At 45.3% G+C, this 15678-nt stretch overlaps 1 protein-coding gene and 1 pseudogene across 1 annotated transcript; both read left to right on the forward strand.

Moving 5' to 3' along the window:
- Positions 1-6772, forward strand: part of LOC135552618 (E3 SUMO-protein ligase PIAS1-like) — a 54453-nt pseudogene extending 47681 nt beyond the window's left edge.
- Positions 6773-14223: 7451 nt separating this feature from the next.
- LOC135553647 (relaxin-3 receptor 1-like) lies at positions 14224-15674 on the forward strand. The gene has a single exon (XM_064985607.1). The coding sequence runs from the start codon at positions 14224-14226 to the stop codon at positions 15211-15213; it is 990 nt and encodes a 329-aa protein (XP_064841679.1). The 3' UTR covers positions 15214-15674.
- The last annotated feature ends 4 nt before the right edge of the window (positions 15675-15678 follow it).

The following is a 15678-nucleotide window of genomic DNA, read 5'->3' on the forward strand; positions in this document are numbered from 1 at the left end:
GACTGTAACACAACGTGAACAACACCATACACACAATGACTGTAACACAACGTGAACAACACCATACACACAATGACTGTAACACAACGTGAACAACACCATACACACAATGACTGTAACACAACGTGAATAACACCATACACACAATGACTGTAACACAACGTGAATAACACCACACACACAATGACTGTAACACAACGTGAATAACACCGTACACACAATGACTGTAACACAACGTGAATAACACCGTACACACAATGACTGTAACACAACATGAATAACACCACACACACAATGACTGTAACACAACATGAATAACACCGTACACACAATGACTGTAACAGAGCGTGAATAACACCACACACACAATGACTGTAACACAACGTGAATAACACCGTACACACAATGACTGTAACACAGCCTGAATAACACCATACACACAATGACTGTAACACAACGTGAATAACACCGTACACACAATGACTGTAACACAACGTGAATAACACCATACACACAATGACTGTAACACAACGTGAATAACACCGTACACACGATGACTGTAACACAACGTGAATAACACCATACACACAATGACTTTAACACAACGTGAATAACACCATACACACAATGACCGCAACACAACGTGAATAACACCATACACACAATGACTGTAACACAATGTGAATAACACCATACTCAATGACCGCAACACAACGTGAATAACACCGTACACACAATGACTGTAACACAACGTGAACAACACCGTACACACTGACTGTAACACAACGTGAACAACACCATACACACAATGACTGTAACACAACGTGAACAACACCATACACACACTGACTGTAACACAATGTGAATAACACCATACTCAATGACTGTAACACAACGTGAAGACATTGCATGTACAGTATACCTTCACACTGTTGTTTCTGTGTGTCTGTCTTGTCCAGGTTGTTTATGGAGATCCTGAACAGCTGTGTAGACTGTGATGAGATCCAGTTTAAGGAGGATGGCTACTGGGCCCCCATGAGGACAAAGAAGGAAGTACAGGAGGTCTCGTCAGCCTCCTACAGCAACGGACTGGAAGGTGAGAGAGGCGGTGTGTAAGGGCAGGCTTTTGGTCAAGCCCTGCAGCTTTTAACATGCCTGATTCCACTACTCTGTTCATTGGACCTTGTATCAGAATGTGTGTTAGAACAGTGCTGGAACAACAGGCTGCAAACCCAGTGTCTCTTGTTGTGTTCGATTATATTATTCTGGTTTGTTATCATTACGCTATATGTCTCATGACTATTCCACTGTGTTGCCACTTGCTCTAGGCTGGGGTGTGTAAATCACTGCAAAATATGCTAGCTATATTGATTTGATTGTTTCCCGTGTTTCTCTCCCCCAGGCTTGCACCGGTCGGCGGTAGGGGAACAGAGGAGCTCGTCGTCCCACAACGGGGGCAGTAGTAGGATGAAGGTGGAGGTGATCGACCTGACCCTGGACAGCTCCTCAGAGGACGACGACGATGACCAACCGCCCCTCAAGAGGCCCTGCCCCTCCCTGTCCCCCACCTCGCCTCCCATCGTCAACAAGGGGTGAGGCCCACCTCCACCAATACACCTCACACCAATCTCACCCCCCTCGCCCCTCTCACCTACCTCACCCCTTTCACCTCTCCTTCCCCTCCCGCCCCTCCCTTCCCTCTCTCCCCTCCCTCCCCTCTCACCCCTCATACCCCTTTCATACCTCTCACCCCTCTCTCACCCCTCATCTCACGCACCTCTCACACACCTCTCACACTCCTCTCACACTCCTCTGTGTGTGTTAATATTTTCTCTGTCTGTCTCTCTTTCCCTGTGCTGTGTGTGTGTGTTTGTTTGCAGAGTGTTGAACCTGCACCACCAAGTGTCCCCAGTGAGCCGGACCCCCAGCATGCCGTCTGTGGACACCAGCTACATCCCCCCTGTACCTCCCCTCATCCAGGACTACCGTCCCTACTACCACGCCCCAACCCAGCTCACAGGTAACACACTACCACGCCCCAACCCAGCTCACAGGTAGCACACTACCACGCCCCAACCCAGCTTACAGGTAACACACTACCACGCCCCAACCCAGCTTACAGGTAACACACTACCACGCCCCATCCCAGCTTACAGGTAACACACTACCACGCCCCAACCCAGCTCACAGGTAACACACTACCACGCCCAACCCAGCTCACAGGTAACACACTACCACGCCCCAACCCAGCTCACAGGTAACACACTACCACGCCCCAACCCAGCTTACAGGTAACACACTACCACGCCCCAACCCAGCTCACAGGTAACACACTACCACGCCCCAACCCAGCTCACAGGTAACACACTACCACGCCCCAACCCAGCTCACAGGTAACACACTACCACGCCCCAACCCAGCTTACAGGTAACACACTACCACGCCCCAACCCAGCTTACAGGTAACACACTACCACGCCCCATCCCAGCTTACAGGTAACACACTACCACGCCCCAACCCAGCTCACAGGTAACACACTACCACGCCCCAACCCAGCTCACAGGTAACACACTACCACGCCCCAACCCAGCTCACAGGTAACACGCTACCACGCCTCAACCCAGCTCACAGGTAACATATACACTACCATGCCCCAACCCAGCTCACAGGTAACATATACACTACCATGCCCCAACCCAGCTCACAGGTAACATATACACTACCACGCCCCAACCCAGCTCACAGGTAACATATACACTACCACGCCCCAACCCAGCTCACAGGTAACATATACACTACCATGCCCCAACCCAGCTCACAGGTAACACACTACCACGCCCCATCCCAGCTCACAGGTAGCACACTACCACGCCCCAACCCAGCTCACAGGTAACATATACACTACCACGCCCCAACCCAGCTCACAGGTAACACACTACCACGCCCCAACCCAGCTCACAGGTAACACACTACCACGCCCCAACCCAGCTCACAGGTAACACACTTCCACGCCCCAACCCAGCTCACAGGTAACACACTACCACGCCCCAACCCAGCTCACAGGTAACACACTACCACGCCCCAACCCAGCTCACAGGTAACACACTACCACGCCCCAACCCAGCTCACAGGTAACACACTACCACGCCCCCAACCCAGCTCACAGGTAACACACTTCCACGCCCCAACACAGCTCACAGGTAGCACACTACCACGCCCCAACCCAGCTCACAGGTTACACACTACCACGCCCCAACCCAGCTCACAGGTAACACACTTCCACGCCCCAACACAGCTCACAGGTAGCACACTACCACGCCCCAACCCAGCTCACAGGTAACACACTTCCACGCCCCAACCCAGCTCACAGGTAGCACACTACCACGCCCCAACCCAGCTCACAGGTTACACACTACCACGCCCCAACCCAGCTCACAGGTTACACTCTACCACGCCCCAACACAGCTCACAGGTAGCATACACACACATTACCACACACACTACCACGCCCCAACCCAGCTCACAGGTAACACACTACCACGCCCCAAACCAGCTCACAGGTAACACACACATATCCAACCACACACACACACATTACCACACACACAACCACAAATATACAACCACACACATTACCACACACACACAACCACAAATACACAAATACACAACCACAAATACACAACCACACACATTACCACACACATTACCACACACATTACCACACACACAACCACAAATACACAACCACACACACACACAACCACAAATGCACAACCACTCACATTACCACACACATAACCACAAATACACAACCACACACACAACCACACACACAACCACACACACAACCACAAATACACAACCACACACACACAACCACAAATACACAACCACACACATTACCACACACACAACCACAAATACACAACCACACACATTACCACACACACACAACCACACACATTACCACACACACAACCACAAATACACAACCACACACACACAACTACAAATACACAACCACACTCACACATACACAACCACACACACGCAACCTAGTACAACACACTGCCTCGACACGTTTCTTCAGGAGTCTCCTCAGGGTCTGTGGAGACCAGTATGTCCCTGTATCCAGTCCACACTAACTTGTCTGAGTCAGTAGAACCTGTGCTGATCATGGTTCATTGTGAATAAAAGGAATGACCGTATGTTGTGTTTGGTTCATTGTTTTATTCACAGATCTGAATTTCTTCTCCTTTCTACAAGGGGACAATCATCAGGTATGTTTTAGATGGAACCCCCCCTGTAGGCCTCCTGAAGTCAACACTATAGCCTCTAAAGATGTCCCCAGATCTTGGGTTTGGTAACAAGATGAATATAAGTGAATGTACCTGTTTGTCCTCCTCTGAAGCATTACAACATGGTGATGGCCGCCGCCGCCGCTGCCTCGGCCTCAGACGACCACGAGCTGCTCCTCAACCACTTCCGTCCCTACACCACCTCCTCCTCGTCCTCCTCCCAGCTGTTCCTGGACCAATCTGGGGCGCCCTCCTCTGGCTCGCTGGCGCCCGTCAACGGTGGTGATGGTGGAGGAAACAGCAGTGGTGGCAGCAGCAGTAGCCTAGTGTCCTCTAGCAGTCTGAGAGACACTCACAGCACACACTCCACGCACTCTCACACACACCCCACGCACTCACACACACACCCCACGCACTCACACACACACCCCGGCGTAGGAGGTCGGTCCAGTGCTGATGTGACGGCGGCCGCAGCCCTCTATGGGGCCGTCCCCGACGTGATCTCACTAGACTGACGATTTCGTTTTCGGCGACTAGCGACTGACTCCGAAATAGAGGGTTTGTTGGTTGTTTAATGGAGGATGCAGTCATGACTACTAAACTGACGCAGAAACAGTTTAACGGTCCCACCCAGTCTACAGCTCTGGTTTTGAGTTGTGTCGTTAAGGCTGACTCCAGAACAGTGGAATACCTGTCTGTGGCGGAGCCGGTCCCGAGGTGTCGTTTGACTGGGCTGACCCAGGAACAGTTATAAAGTCACACCCCACAGATGGATGGGATTGGCACCTAGTGTTGCTAGACTGACTCCAGAACAGTTACCGGTTGGTATCTGGCTCCCTGACATCATTCCACTAGACTGACATCAGAGAGGTCTATGGGTTTCATCTCTGAAGTCGACAGACTGGACCTAGATCAGCTCCCTGCCGATACCTACCAGAGACGCTAGCCGTGCAAAAACGGAGGAAGGTTGTTGTTTTTTTTGTAGGAAAAGAGTAACGCTGTGTACAGAGAACAAAAAGTATATTTTCTCTTTTTACTTTTGTATATTAATTAACTGAAAAACAATTCTGTCCCGTAAATAACTTCAGTTGCTATTTTGAAGTGGAGACTGAAGATGTATCCACACAGCTATACGTACGTTTCCCCTCGATAAAATGAACTTTAATATCTCATTTACTTTTCTTTGGTTTTTATCCTGTTAGATCTGATGGGGATTTTCCTCACACATTCATGGCATTACCTCTTGACATTTTCAACTTATCGATCTCTCTCTACTCTTCATTTTTGAAATCACAGTTGAATTTGTTCTCCAAGACAATATCTTTTCCCTGGTTGACTTGTTTGTTACTGTATAATTTGTTTTGGTATTCTGCGTTCTAAGTTATATGTAAGATATATGAATAAGTCGTTCTGGATAAGTGGATCTGCTAAATGACGTGAACATGCATTCCCTAAGGACTTCAGGTTGATGCTGTGGGGAGTGTATAGCTGGGTGGGTGATATTAGACATTTCTGATTTTCGTCTCTGTTAAAGGGACAGTGCCGTCAGAATTCTGTTTCCAGGTGTTTTTATCAAAGTGCACAACGGCTGATGAAACTAACATGGTGAAAGTGTGAGAAAAAAACGTAAATCAGTTTTATTTCCTGATAGTTGCTGGATGAAAATAATCTACACAGGACCTTGTAATCAGCAGGTTTGTTTGGGCGGGAATTTCGGCTTCACATGGTGACGTCACCATGTGGTAAATTTGTTGCTAGACCAATAGCAAAGAGACTTCCAAACCTCTCTGCCAATAACAGCTCGTTTTCAGTTTCCCCTCTTTACATGGTGACGTCACCATGTGGTAAATTGGTTGCTAGACCAATAGCAAAGAGACTTCCAAACCTCTCTGCCAATAACAGCTCGTTTTCAGTTTCCCCTCTTTACATGGTGACATCACCATGTGGTAAATTTGTTGCTAGACCAATAGCAAAGAGACTTCCAAACCTCTCTGCCAATAACAGCTCGTGTTCAGTTTCCCCTCTTTACATGGTGACATCACCATGTGGTAAATTGGTTGCTAGACCAATAGCAAAGAGACTTCCAAACCTCTCTGCCAATAACAGCTCGTTTTCAGTTTCCCCTCTTTACATGGTGACATCACCATGTGGTAAATTTGTTGCTAGACCAATAGCAAAGAGACTTCCAAACCTCTCTGCCAATAACAGCTCGTTTTCAGTTTCCCCTCTTTACATGGTGACATCACCATGTGGTAAATTGGTTGCTAGACCAATAGCAAAGAGACTTCCAAACCTCTCTGCCAATAACAGCTCGTTTTCAGTTTCCTCTCTTTACATGGTGACATCACCATGTGGTAAATTTGTTGCTAGACCAATAGCAAAGAGACTTCCAAACCTCTCTGCCAATAACAGCTCGTTTTCAGTTTCCCCTCTTTACATGGTGACGTCACCATGTGGTAAATTGTTGCTAGACCAATAGCAAAGAGACTTCCAAACCCTCTGCCAATAACAGCTCGTGTTCAGTTTCCCCCCTTCCCACTCAGACCACTCCCGAACCAGTCTCGGCAAAATTCTTGCTTTAGAGTGGGGGTTTTTCTTCGTAAAAAGCCATTTTTGCCCATTTTTATGGACATCTATTACAGTAAGGTACTTCATGTTACCCAGAAATGATTTGATATCGATATATAAACGGCTGCATTGGGCCTTTCACCCCCCCCCCCTTCAATTGACCATCTGTGCAGTCATTATCATTATGCACAATATTTCAATTTGACAACATTTTAGCAGAAAATGTTTTCACATTTGTATGGTTATGAAAACTATGGTAGACACAGAATGCCTATTTAACTTGAGAAATACTCCACAGTCATTTTATGCTTTTATTTGAAACCTCGTTAGATTCTGTTGTTTTTGCTTTGGTTTTGCTTATTCAACCACATTTGTCACCTTTTGCACAAAACCAAAAATGAACTCAACCCACAGAGTGCATGTGTATCTGGGCGCTACATTGCTTTAAGTCAAGTATCCTCCACCTATCACACACTCTTCCTCTCTGTTTTCACCTGGTTGTTTGTGAGACACTCCAGCTAAAGTCATAGCAGAGAGGAGTACCCCGTAGAGGTGGAGGGAGTAACCCCATAGAGATAAAGACAGACATATCTACTGTGTTATAAATGCTATGGGGATATTGCTAATTTGAGAGGCAGTTTTCATCCAACTCAACTGTGGGCAAAAGTTTTGAGAATGACACAAATATTAATTTTCACAAAGTCTGCTGCCTCAGTATGTATGATGGCAATTTGCATATACTCCAGAATGTTATGAAGAGTGATCAGATGAATTGCAATTAATTGCAAAGTCCCTCTTTGCTATGCAAATGAACTGAATCCCAAAAAAACATTTCTACTGCATTTCAGCCCTGCCACAAAAGGACCAGCTGACATCATGTCAGTGATTCTCTCATTAACACAGGTGTGAGTGTTGACGAGGACAAGGCTGAAGATCACTCTGTCATGCTGATTGAGTTTGAATAACAGACTGGAAACTTCAAAAGGAGGGTGGTGCTTGGAATCGTTGTTCTTCCTCTGTCAACCATGGTTACCTGCAAGGAAACGTGCCGTCATCATTGCTTTGCACAAAAAGGGCTTCACAGGCAAGGATATTGCTGCCGGTAAGATTGCACCTAAATCAACAATTTATCGGATCATCTAGAACTTCAAGGAGAGTGGTTCAATTGTTGTGAAGAAGGCTTTAGCGCGTCCAAGAAATTCCAGCAAGCGCCAGGACCGTCTCCTAAAGCTGATTCAGCTGAGGGATCAGGGCACCACCAGTACAGAGCTTGCTCAGGAATGGCAGCAGGCAGGTCCATCTGCACACACAGTGAGGCGAAGACTTTTGGAGGATGGCCTGGTGTCAAGAAGGGCAGCAAATAAGCCACTTTTCTCCAGGAAAAACATCAGGGACAGACTGATATTCTGCTCACTCACAATTTTGCCTAAGAAAACAGCCATGAATAAAGAATGGTACCAACACATCCTCCGAGAGCAACTTCTCCCAACCATCCAGGAACAGTTTGGTGACGAACAATGCCTTTTCCAGCATGATGGAGCACCTTGCCATAAGGCAAAAGTGATAACTAAGTGGCTTGGGGAACAAAACATCGATATTTTGGGTCCATGTCCTGGAAACTCCCCAGACCTTAATCCCATTGAGAACTTGTGGTCAATCCTCAAGAGGCGGGTGGACAAACAAAAACCCACAAATTCTGACAAACTCCAAGCATTAATTATGCAAGAATGGGCTGCTATCAGTCAGGATGTGGCCCAGAAGTTAATTGACAGCATGCCATGTAATTGTCAATAAAAGCCTTTGACACTTAGGAAATGCTTGTAATTACACTTCAGTATTCCATAGTGACATCTGACAAAAATATCTAAAGACACTGAAGCAGCAAACTTTGTGGAAATTAATATTTGTGTCATTGTCATTGACTCAGTCAGAATGTGACATGGTGAAATGATGCTTCGAGTGATAGACTATAGAGCCAGAATACAGACAGAGGACTTTACACAGTGAACATGTAACTATAATAGAATGAGTGAATTACCAGTCAGGATATAAAGGTATAGAAACTAAGCGCAGACTCAACAGTCACTGCTGGTTAAATATACAGGAGACTCTATAGTCATTGGAAGTCAACGACTGCCATGTAAAGCTCTTTCAGAAGACAGTAAAGAATGTGTCGGGATCGAAACAATGACAGCCATGTTTGTCACTTTTTCCTGCTGAATCAGTTTTCCGCCAACATAGACAATATGAAAGTAAAATACAGGGTTTGTTCAGGCTACTGTACTGAATTTTACAACTTTCCAAAAATCCCTGCTTCAGTGATAGTCACAATCATCACAGTCACCTACAGTCAAAAACAGATGCTTTTGAGAGAGAGAGAGGGAGCGTGAGGTCATTCTGCGGAGTGTCTTTGTAGCCAGTCAGGCTTTTCTGCAGTGTCATTCTCTCAAGGTGTTTGTGCTTCAGTCCTCTTCTCTTCCACAGCTCTTCACTTCAAGCCTAATTAGCTTTCCCCTCTTGGGATAGATAATTGCTTGTGACAGCTTCCCCAATCACTCTCCATCTAGTATCCTGAACCAGAGCAACTAGCAGGTTTACTTTGCAGCCAGTCGATATGGAGACCTTCCTGCCCCCCCCCCCTCTCCTACTCTTAACTGATTGACTCTTTGATAGCATCAGACGTGTTTTGAAAATGTCCTCTCTGTATAAACAATGTTGTGCAGTATTTTATTTATTTTGTAATATATACATATATATATAAATCGGATCTATTTTTACACCTGTTTGATTTTCATGGATGTGTGTCTGTGTGTGTGAGGACAGAGTTTGGGAAGCGCTGGTCTAGGTAACCCTCGTTTAGGGTAGACCAACAAAGTGAGACTAAGATTTGGGGTTAGAGGTTAAGAGTTGACCCAATCAGAAATGTCTTTATTTATTTAGATGATCGAGTTTCTTTTTGTTTCAGATTCGTTGTTGATGTCATTGCTCTAGATCTCTGTGATCTCTTTTTGTTGGTTTTTAAGACGAGGTGAGAGCAGACATCATAGAATGTGTTCCCATTTCAAATGCTATGTGTAGCCTAACATGGGCGTGGAATGGCCTTATTGTGAAGTCCTCTCCCACTCTCCCCCATTGGTAATATTATGATGTCCGTATCACCCCCCCCCCCACCCAATCCCATGTGTTTCAACAGTGTCAGTTCCTCCAGTGTTAGTTTGTGTTTTTGCATCATCCAAAAACATCAGATGAAATTAATTTATATATTTTTAAAAAGAAAAGCTGTACAATAAATTGGACTTCAACCTAAAAAAAAAAAAAGGTAAAATTTACTAAATGAATTTCAGGAGCGAATAAGTTGACAGCTGCCCTCACTGCCTTAACCCCGGGTTCTGCTTTCACATTTCCAAACAGAGAATGAAACGGCTTTTCAAGGAACATGGAACGTTGTACAGTAGACCGATGTCAGTTTGTAGAGAGTACTAGGTGAAAACAGAATATTTATTACTTGCGTTGGAAGAAATGGTTTACTTATTGAATGTTTTCTGTCTAATGTATAGGAGTTTAGATGTAATAAAAAGCATTTTTGTTAACTGGGTTTTATCTTCATTTTAGTTCACAAACAAATAGATTGAAGGTATGCGATCATCCATATTTTGTTCCTTGTCTCTCGTCACGATTTTATGTGTACCATATATTAGCTTGTCAAAATGGAATCTGATCTGTGGCGTTTTTAACCTCTTTGTCAGGAACATATACATACAGTATTAAATACTCATGTGGAATGGTAACATGTTTAATTTCCACTGCCAATAAGTGGCTTACAAAATACATGAATATACAATAGGGTATGTTATTACCACAACCATACACTGGGTGGCAGTAGACACTCATTTTGCAGTCCGCGTTAGACGAGGCAGAGTCTAAATCAAATCAAATTGTATTGGTCACACACACATATTTAGCAGATGTTATTGCAGGTGTAGAGAAATGCTTGTGTTCCTAGCTCCAACAGTACCCAACACTCTTGGGTACAACTAGTCACTAATGTAGCAACGCCTCAAAGGAGTGGGATGCAATGACAAGAAGTTACATTATTCTATTCTAGAAGTTACATTCGATTCTAGAAGTTACATTATTCTATTCTAGAAGTTACATTATTCTATTCTAGAAGTTACATTATGTGATGGAAATACTTCACCACATATTAGTGAACAGATTTAAAAGGATCATATTCGTTATGGAAGCCAACAGCTTATAGCAGCATGCAGGGAAACGTCAGAACTAGGCACACTACTCCGTCTAGGAGGAGCCATGTGGGAAGGCTTGTGTCAAAATATGGAGATACTAGAACTGCATTGGCAATCTTTTGGTATTGTTAAAAGTTTCTGACGGTCATTGTTGCCCTCCTGCTTGCTTCTCTGGCTCAGTTGCCTCAGTTTAATTAAAGTTACTCAGTTATTGATTGACAAGTAGTTGAACTAGTATATACTTGTATTTGTGGTGAGTTCTATGATCTCTGATGATAAATCCATTGATTTATCTTTAAAGTGACAATGAAAATTCCCTAATTTGAGATTTATTGTGGTTCCAATCGAAAACCGAACGCATTCAAATGTATTGACAAAACGTTTTCTGAAGATTCAATTATGGGGATTGGGGGAGGGGAAAGGGATTGGTGTGAGGTAAAGGGATTGGTGTGAGAGAAGGGAATTGTGTGAGAGAAAGGGATTGGTGTGAGGGAAAGGGATTGGTGTGAGGGAAAGGGATTGGTGTGAGGGAAAGGGATTGGTGTGAGAGAAAGGGATTGGTGTGAGAGAAAGGGATTGGTGTGAGGTAAAGGGATTGGTGTGAGAGAAGGGAATTGTGTGAGAGAAAGGGATTGGTGTGAGGGAAAGGGATTGGTGTGAGGGAAAGGGATTGGTGTGAGAGAAGGGAATTGTGTTGGGGTGGGTAGATTGGGTTGGAGTGAAGAGGAAGGACTGCTCTCCAGTGTGATTTAGAAGCAGCTGCTTCCCTTCTTCCTCTGCTTGGCTACAGATGCAATGCTGAGGCCATCACTGGTATAGAGGGCAGAGTGCTGTAGGATGGTAGATAGCATCACCCACATGTACCATGGCCTTGCTACTTTGGGTTGAAACATCACCCACATGTACCATGGCCTTGCTATGTTGGGTTGAAACATCACCCACATGTACCATGGCCTTGCTACGTTGGGTTGAAACATCAGCCACATGTACCATGGCCTTGCTATGTTGGGTTGAAACATCACCCACATGTACCACGGCCTTGCTACTTTGGGTTGAAACATCACCCACATGCACCACGGCCTTGCTACTTTGGGTTGAAACATCACCCACATGCACCACGGCCTTGCTACTTTGGGTTGAATGGAGGCTTTGGAGATGGTGCCGTCAACATCTATGATCTTGGACTTGACTATTGAACAGTTCCAAGGAGATGGAGATTACCTAAACTTTTCTTTCATTAAAAAAAATTATATTCTTATTTTTTGTTGAAGTTTTGACTTTGAAGAGTACAATTAAGAAATACAATTAGAAATGTCTCACCTGAACTCACGGCCTTGGTACAGCCCTGTGGTTCGGTCGTGTCGGGGTAACCGTGGGTCGGCCATGTCGGGGTTACCGTGGGTCGGCCGTGTCGGGGTAACCGTGGGTCGGCCGTGTCGGGGTAACCGTGGGTCGGCCGTGTCGGGGTAACCGTGGGTCGGCCGTGGGTCGGGGTTACCGTGGGTGGGTCGGCCGGTCGGGGTAACCGTGGGTCGGCCGTGTCGGGGTAACCGTGGGTCGGCGTGGGTCGCCGTTTCGGGGGTAACCGTGGGTCGGCCGTGTCGGGGTAACCGTGGGTCGGCCGTGTCGGGGTTACCGTGGGTCGGCCGTGTCGGGGTAACCGTGGGTCGGCCGTGTCGGGGTAACCGTGGGTCGGCCGTGTCGGGGTTACCGATGGAAGACGGCTGACGGCTCCAAAGAGGGACATGAAGATCAAAGGATTCCATTACATAGCATTTGGAATTATAATAAAATGCTAATTATTTACACGCGCTCCTCACGTGTGGAGATAAAGACCTCAATTAATCATTAATGCTTCTAGAATATCCAGTAGGATACGTTAATGTCTTAACACTCTGTGTCTGTAATACAGAACAAATTCAAGTAATACAGAAAGCGTATGTATTAACAGCGTACAGTTTTATATAGAGCCCTTATTGCATGGAACTTCCTTCCATCTCGTACACCTCACGGCACAACGCCTCTCCCCTATTTAACCTAGATAGTTTGTGTGTATTGACATGAAGGCTACGTGGTGCCTTTTTAAAATGTATTTATGTAGTTCTGTCCTTGAGCTGTTCTTGTCTAATGATGTTCTCTATTATGTCATTCTGTGTTTTGTTTCATGTTGAACCCCAGGAAGAGTAGCTGCTGCTTTTGCAACATCTAATGGGGATCCTAATAAAATACCCCCAAATACCAAATAGGTAGACCTGTTAAGAAATAAATGCAGTGTTTTCGATATAAAATGCATTGTTTGGGAAATACATAGGCCTACCGGTAAAAGCTGTCATCAACTATCAAGTTGTACTCGTAACACTGCTTGTGGGCTTCAGAGGGAAATTGACAATTTACAGTAATCGGTGTCAAGACTGTCATGTTTTTCGTTGTCCATTTTGATATGAAACACAATAATACAATCATTAAGGCAACGGGATGAGATTAAATATATGGATGTTTATAAAAACCACACATGGTTTGGTCCCATTCCATTCGCGCCTTTCCAGACATTTTTATGAACCGTCCTCCCCTCAGCAGCCTCCGCTGATCTCTACATGGGATGGTCGATGAAAGATCTAAATAATGTTTCCAATCAATACAATAGTATTTATTAGGTTTAAGCCTACCGGTCATTTATTTCTCGATGAGTAGCCAAATCACTATTGCCCAGAAAAACACATTTTATTCCATTATAAAAACCCATTACTTCCAGCGTAGCCAATTGGTCAATATCATGAAAGTGATGCAAATAGGGAATATAGGATATAGCCTAATGTCAATCAAACATTGTCACCAATCCTTGTGCGTTCAGGGCAGGGCATCTAGAAGCGGTCACAATATAAATCCTGTAAGAACTGCAATTGTCAAGACGCTTTGAGCGACCCCACCAAGACAGCTACATTGTCAATGTGTGTGATTATGCGATGATGGGAATGGCGCATAGCAATCGCTGCGCTCTTGTCATTTCAAACTAACCTGAGGATGTATTGGAAGCAGAGTGAGCGACTCCAACCCTGATTTGAAGTTGGATAGCCTACATGAATCACTTGAATTTAATAATAGAAACGATGACTGAAGGAAACAACAGCAGTGTAGGCCTACTGAATCGGTCCTTGACGGATCTGGACCGGTTCAGTAGCCTAGAGGACATCGACGTGACAGCGGACGGGACTCCGATTTTGAGGGTGTTCATCTGCGTCGTTTACTCGGTGGTGTGCGCTGTGGGCTTGGTGGGCAACTTACTGGTGCTGTTCTTTATCAGAGTGAAACAAGAGCGGAAAAAATCCAGAATCAACTTCTTTGTACTTAATTTGGCAGTGACGGACTTCCAGTTTGTATTGACTCTACCGTTCTGGGCAGTGGACACCGCACTTGACTTCAGCTGGCCGTTTGGAGACGCCATGTGCAAAATCATCAGCTCCGTCACGGTTATGAACATGTACGCGAGCGTGTTCTTTCTGACTGCAATGAGCGTCACCCGATACTGGTCCGTCGCCTCCTCTCTAAAGGACCGAACTAGGCAAAAGTCCTGCTCTGCCAAATGGATTAGCGTGGTTCTTTGGGTATCCGCAACAATTGCGACTGCACCAACATCCATGTTCTCAACCGTGACAAATGTAGCGGGGGAAAAACTATGTTTGCTTAAGTTCCCTGATGGACAATATTGGTTAGCAGTTTATCACCTTCAGAAAATTATATTTGCATTTGTTTTACCCATGGCCATTGTTTCAGTCAGCTACATCATGCTTCTGCGATTCGTCCGCAACCGTAGTATGAAAACAAACACCAAACGGACATCACAAGTCACCAAATCTGTCACCATCGTCGTCCTCTCCTTCTTTCTTTGCTGGATGCCAAATCACGCCATCACATTCTGGGGCGTCCTTGTGAAATTGAATGCTGTGCATTGGGATAAATCGTACTACCTAGTTCACACTTACGTATTCCCTGTGACAGTCTGCCTTGCGCACGCCAATAGCTGTCTAAACCCTGTAATTTATTGCCTAATGAGGGAAGAGTTTAGAAAGAAACTGAAAGATTTGTTATATGGCGGATAGTCACTTTACGCAGTGGAAGAATCGGTTGCCGTTGCCATTACGCACGCGCTCCCTGTTGCATAATGTACCCTATAGGGCGCACGACATGGGTGTACTGTAATAGGCGAACGCAGTATGTTCTGTTGGTGGAAAAAAAAATCACAAAACAGGCATGGACAAGCACTAAAACAAACGGTCACAATGATACAATGATAATGGCTACCAAAATTGCGCATGAGGCAATTCTGCCTGTTATGATTCCTCCTATCCAAGTGCTGTTTTATTCCCGGAAAGTTATCATTAAACGATAGAGAAACCGCCCGGACAGTCGACATTAAACGATAGAGAAACCGCCCGGACTGTCATCTTTAAACGTTAGAGAAACCGCCCGGACAGTCATCATTAAACGATAGGGGAACCACCTGGACTGTCGTCATTAAACGACAGAAAAACCGGAAAGTCATCATTATACGATAGAGACACAGA

This window comes from Oncorhynchus masou, chromosome 2, assembly GCF_036934945.1.
Source record: "Oncorhynchus masou masou isolate Uvic2021 chromosome 2, UVic_Omas_1.1, whole genome shotgun sequence".
NCBI classification, from domain to species: Eukaryota; Metazoa; Chordata; class Actinopteri; order Salmoniformes; family Salmonidae; genus Oncorhynchus; species Oncorhynchus masou.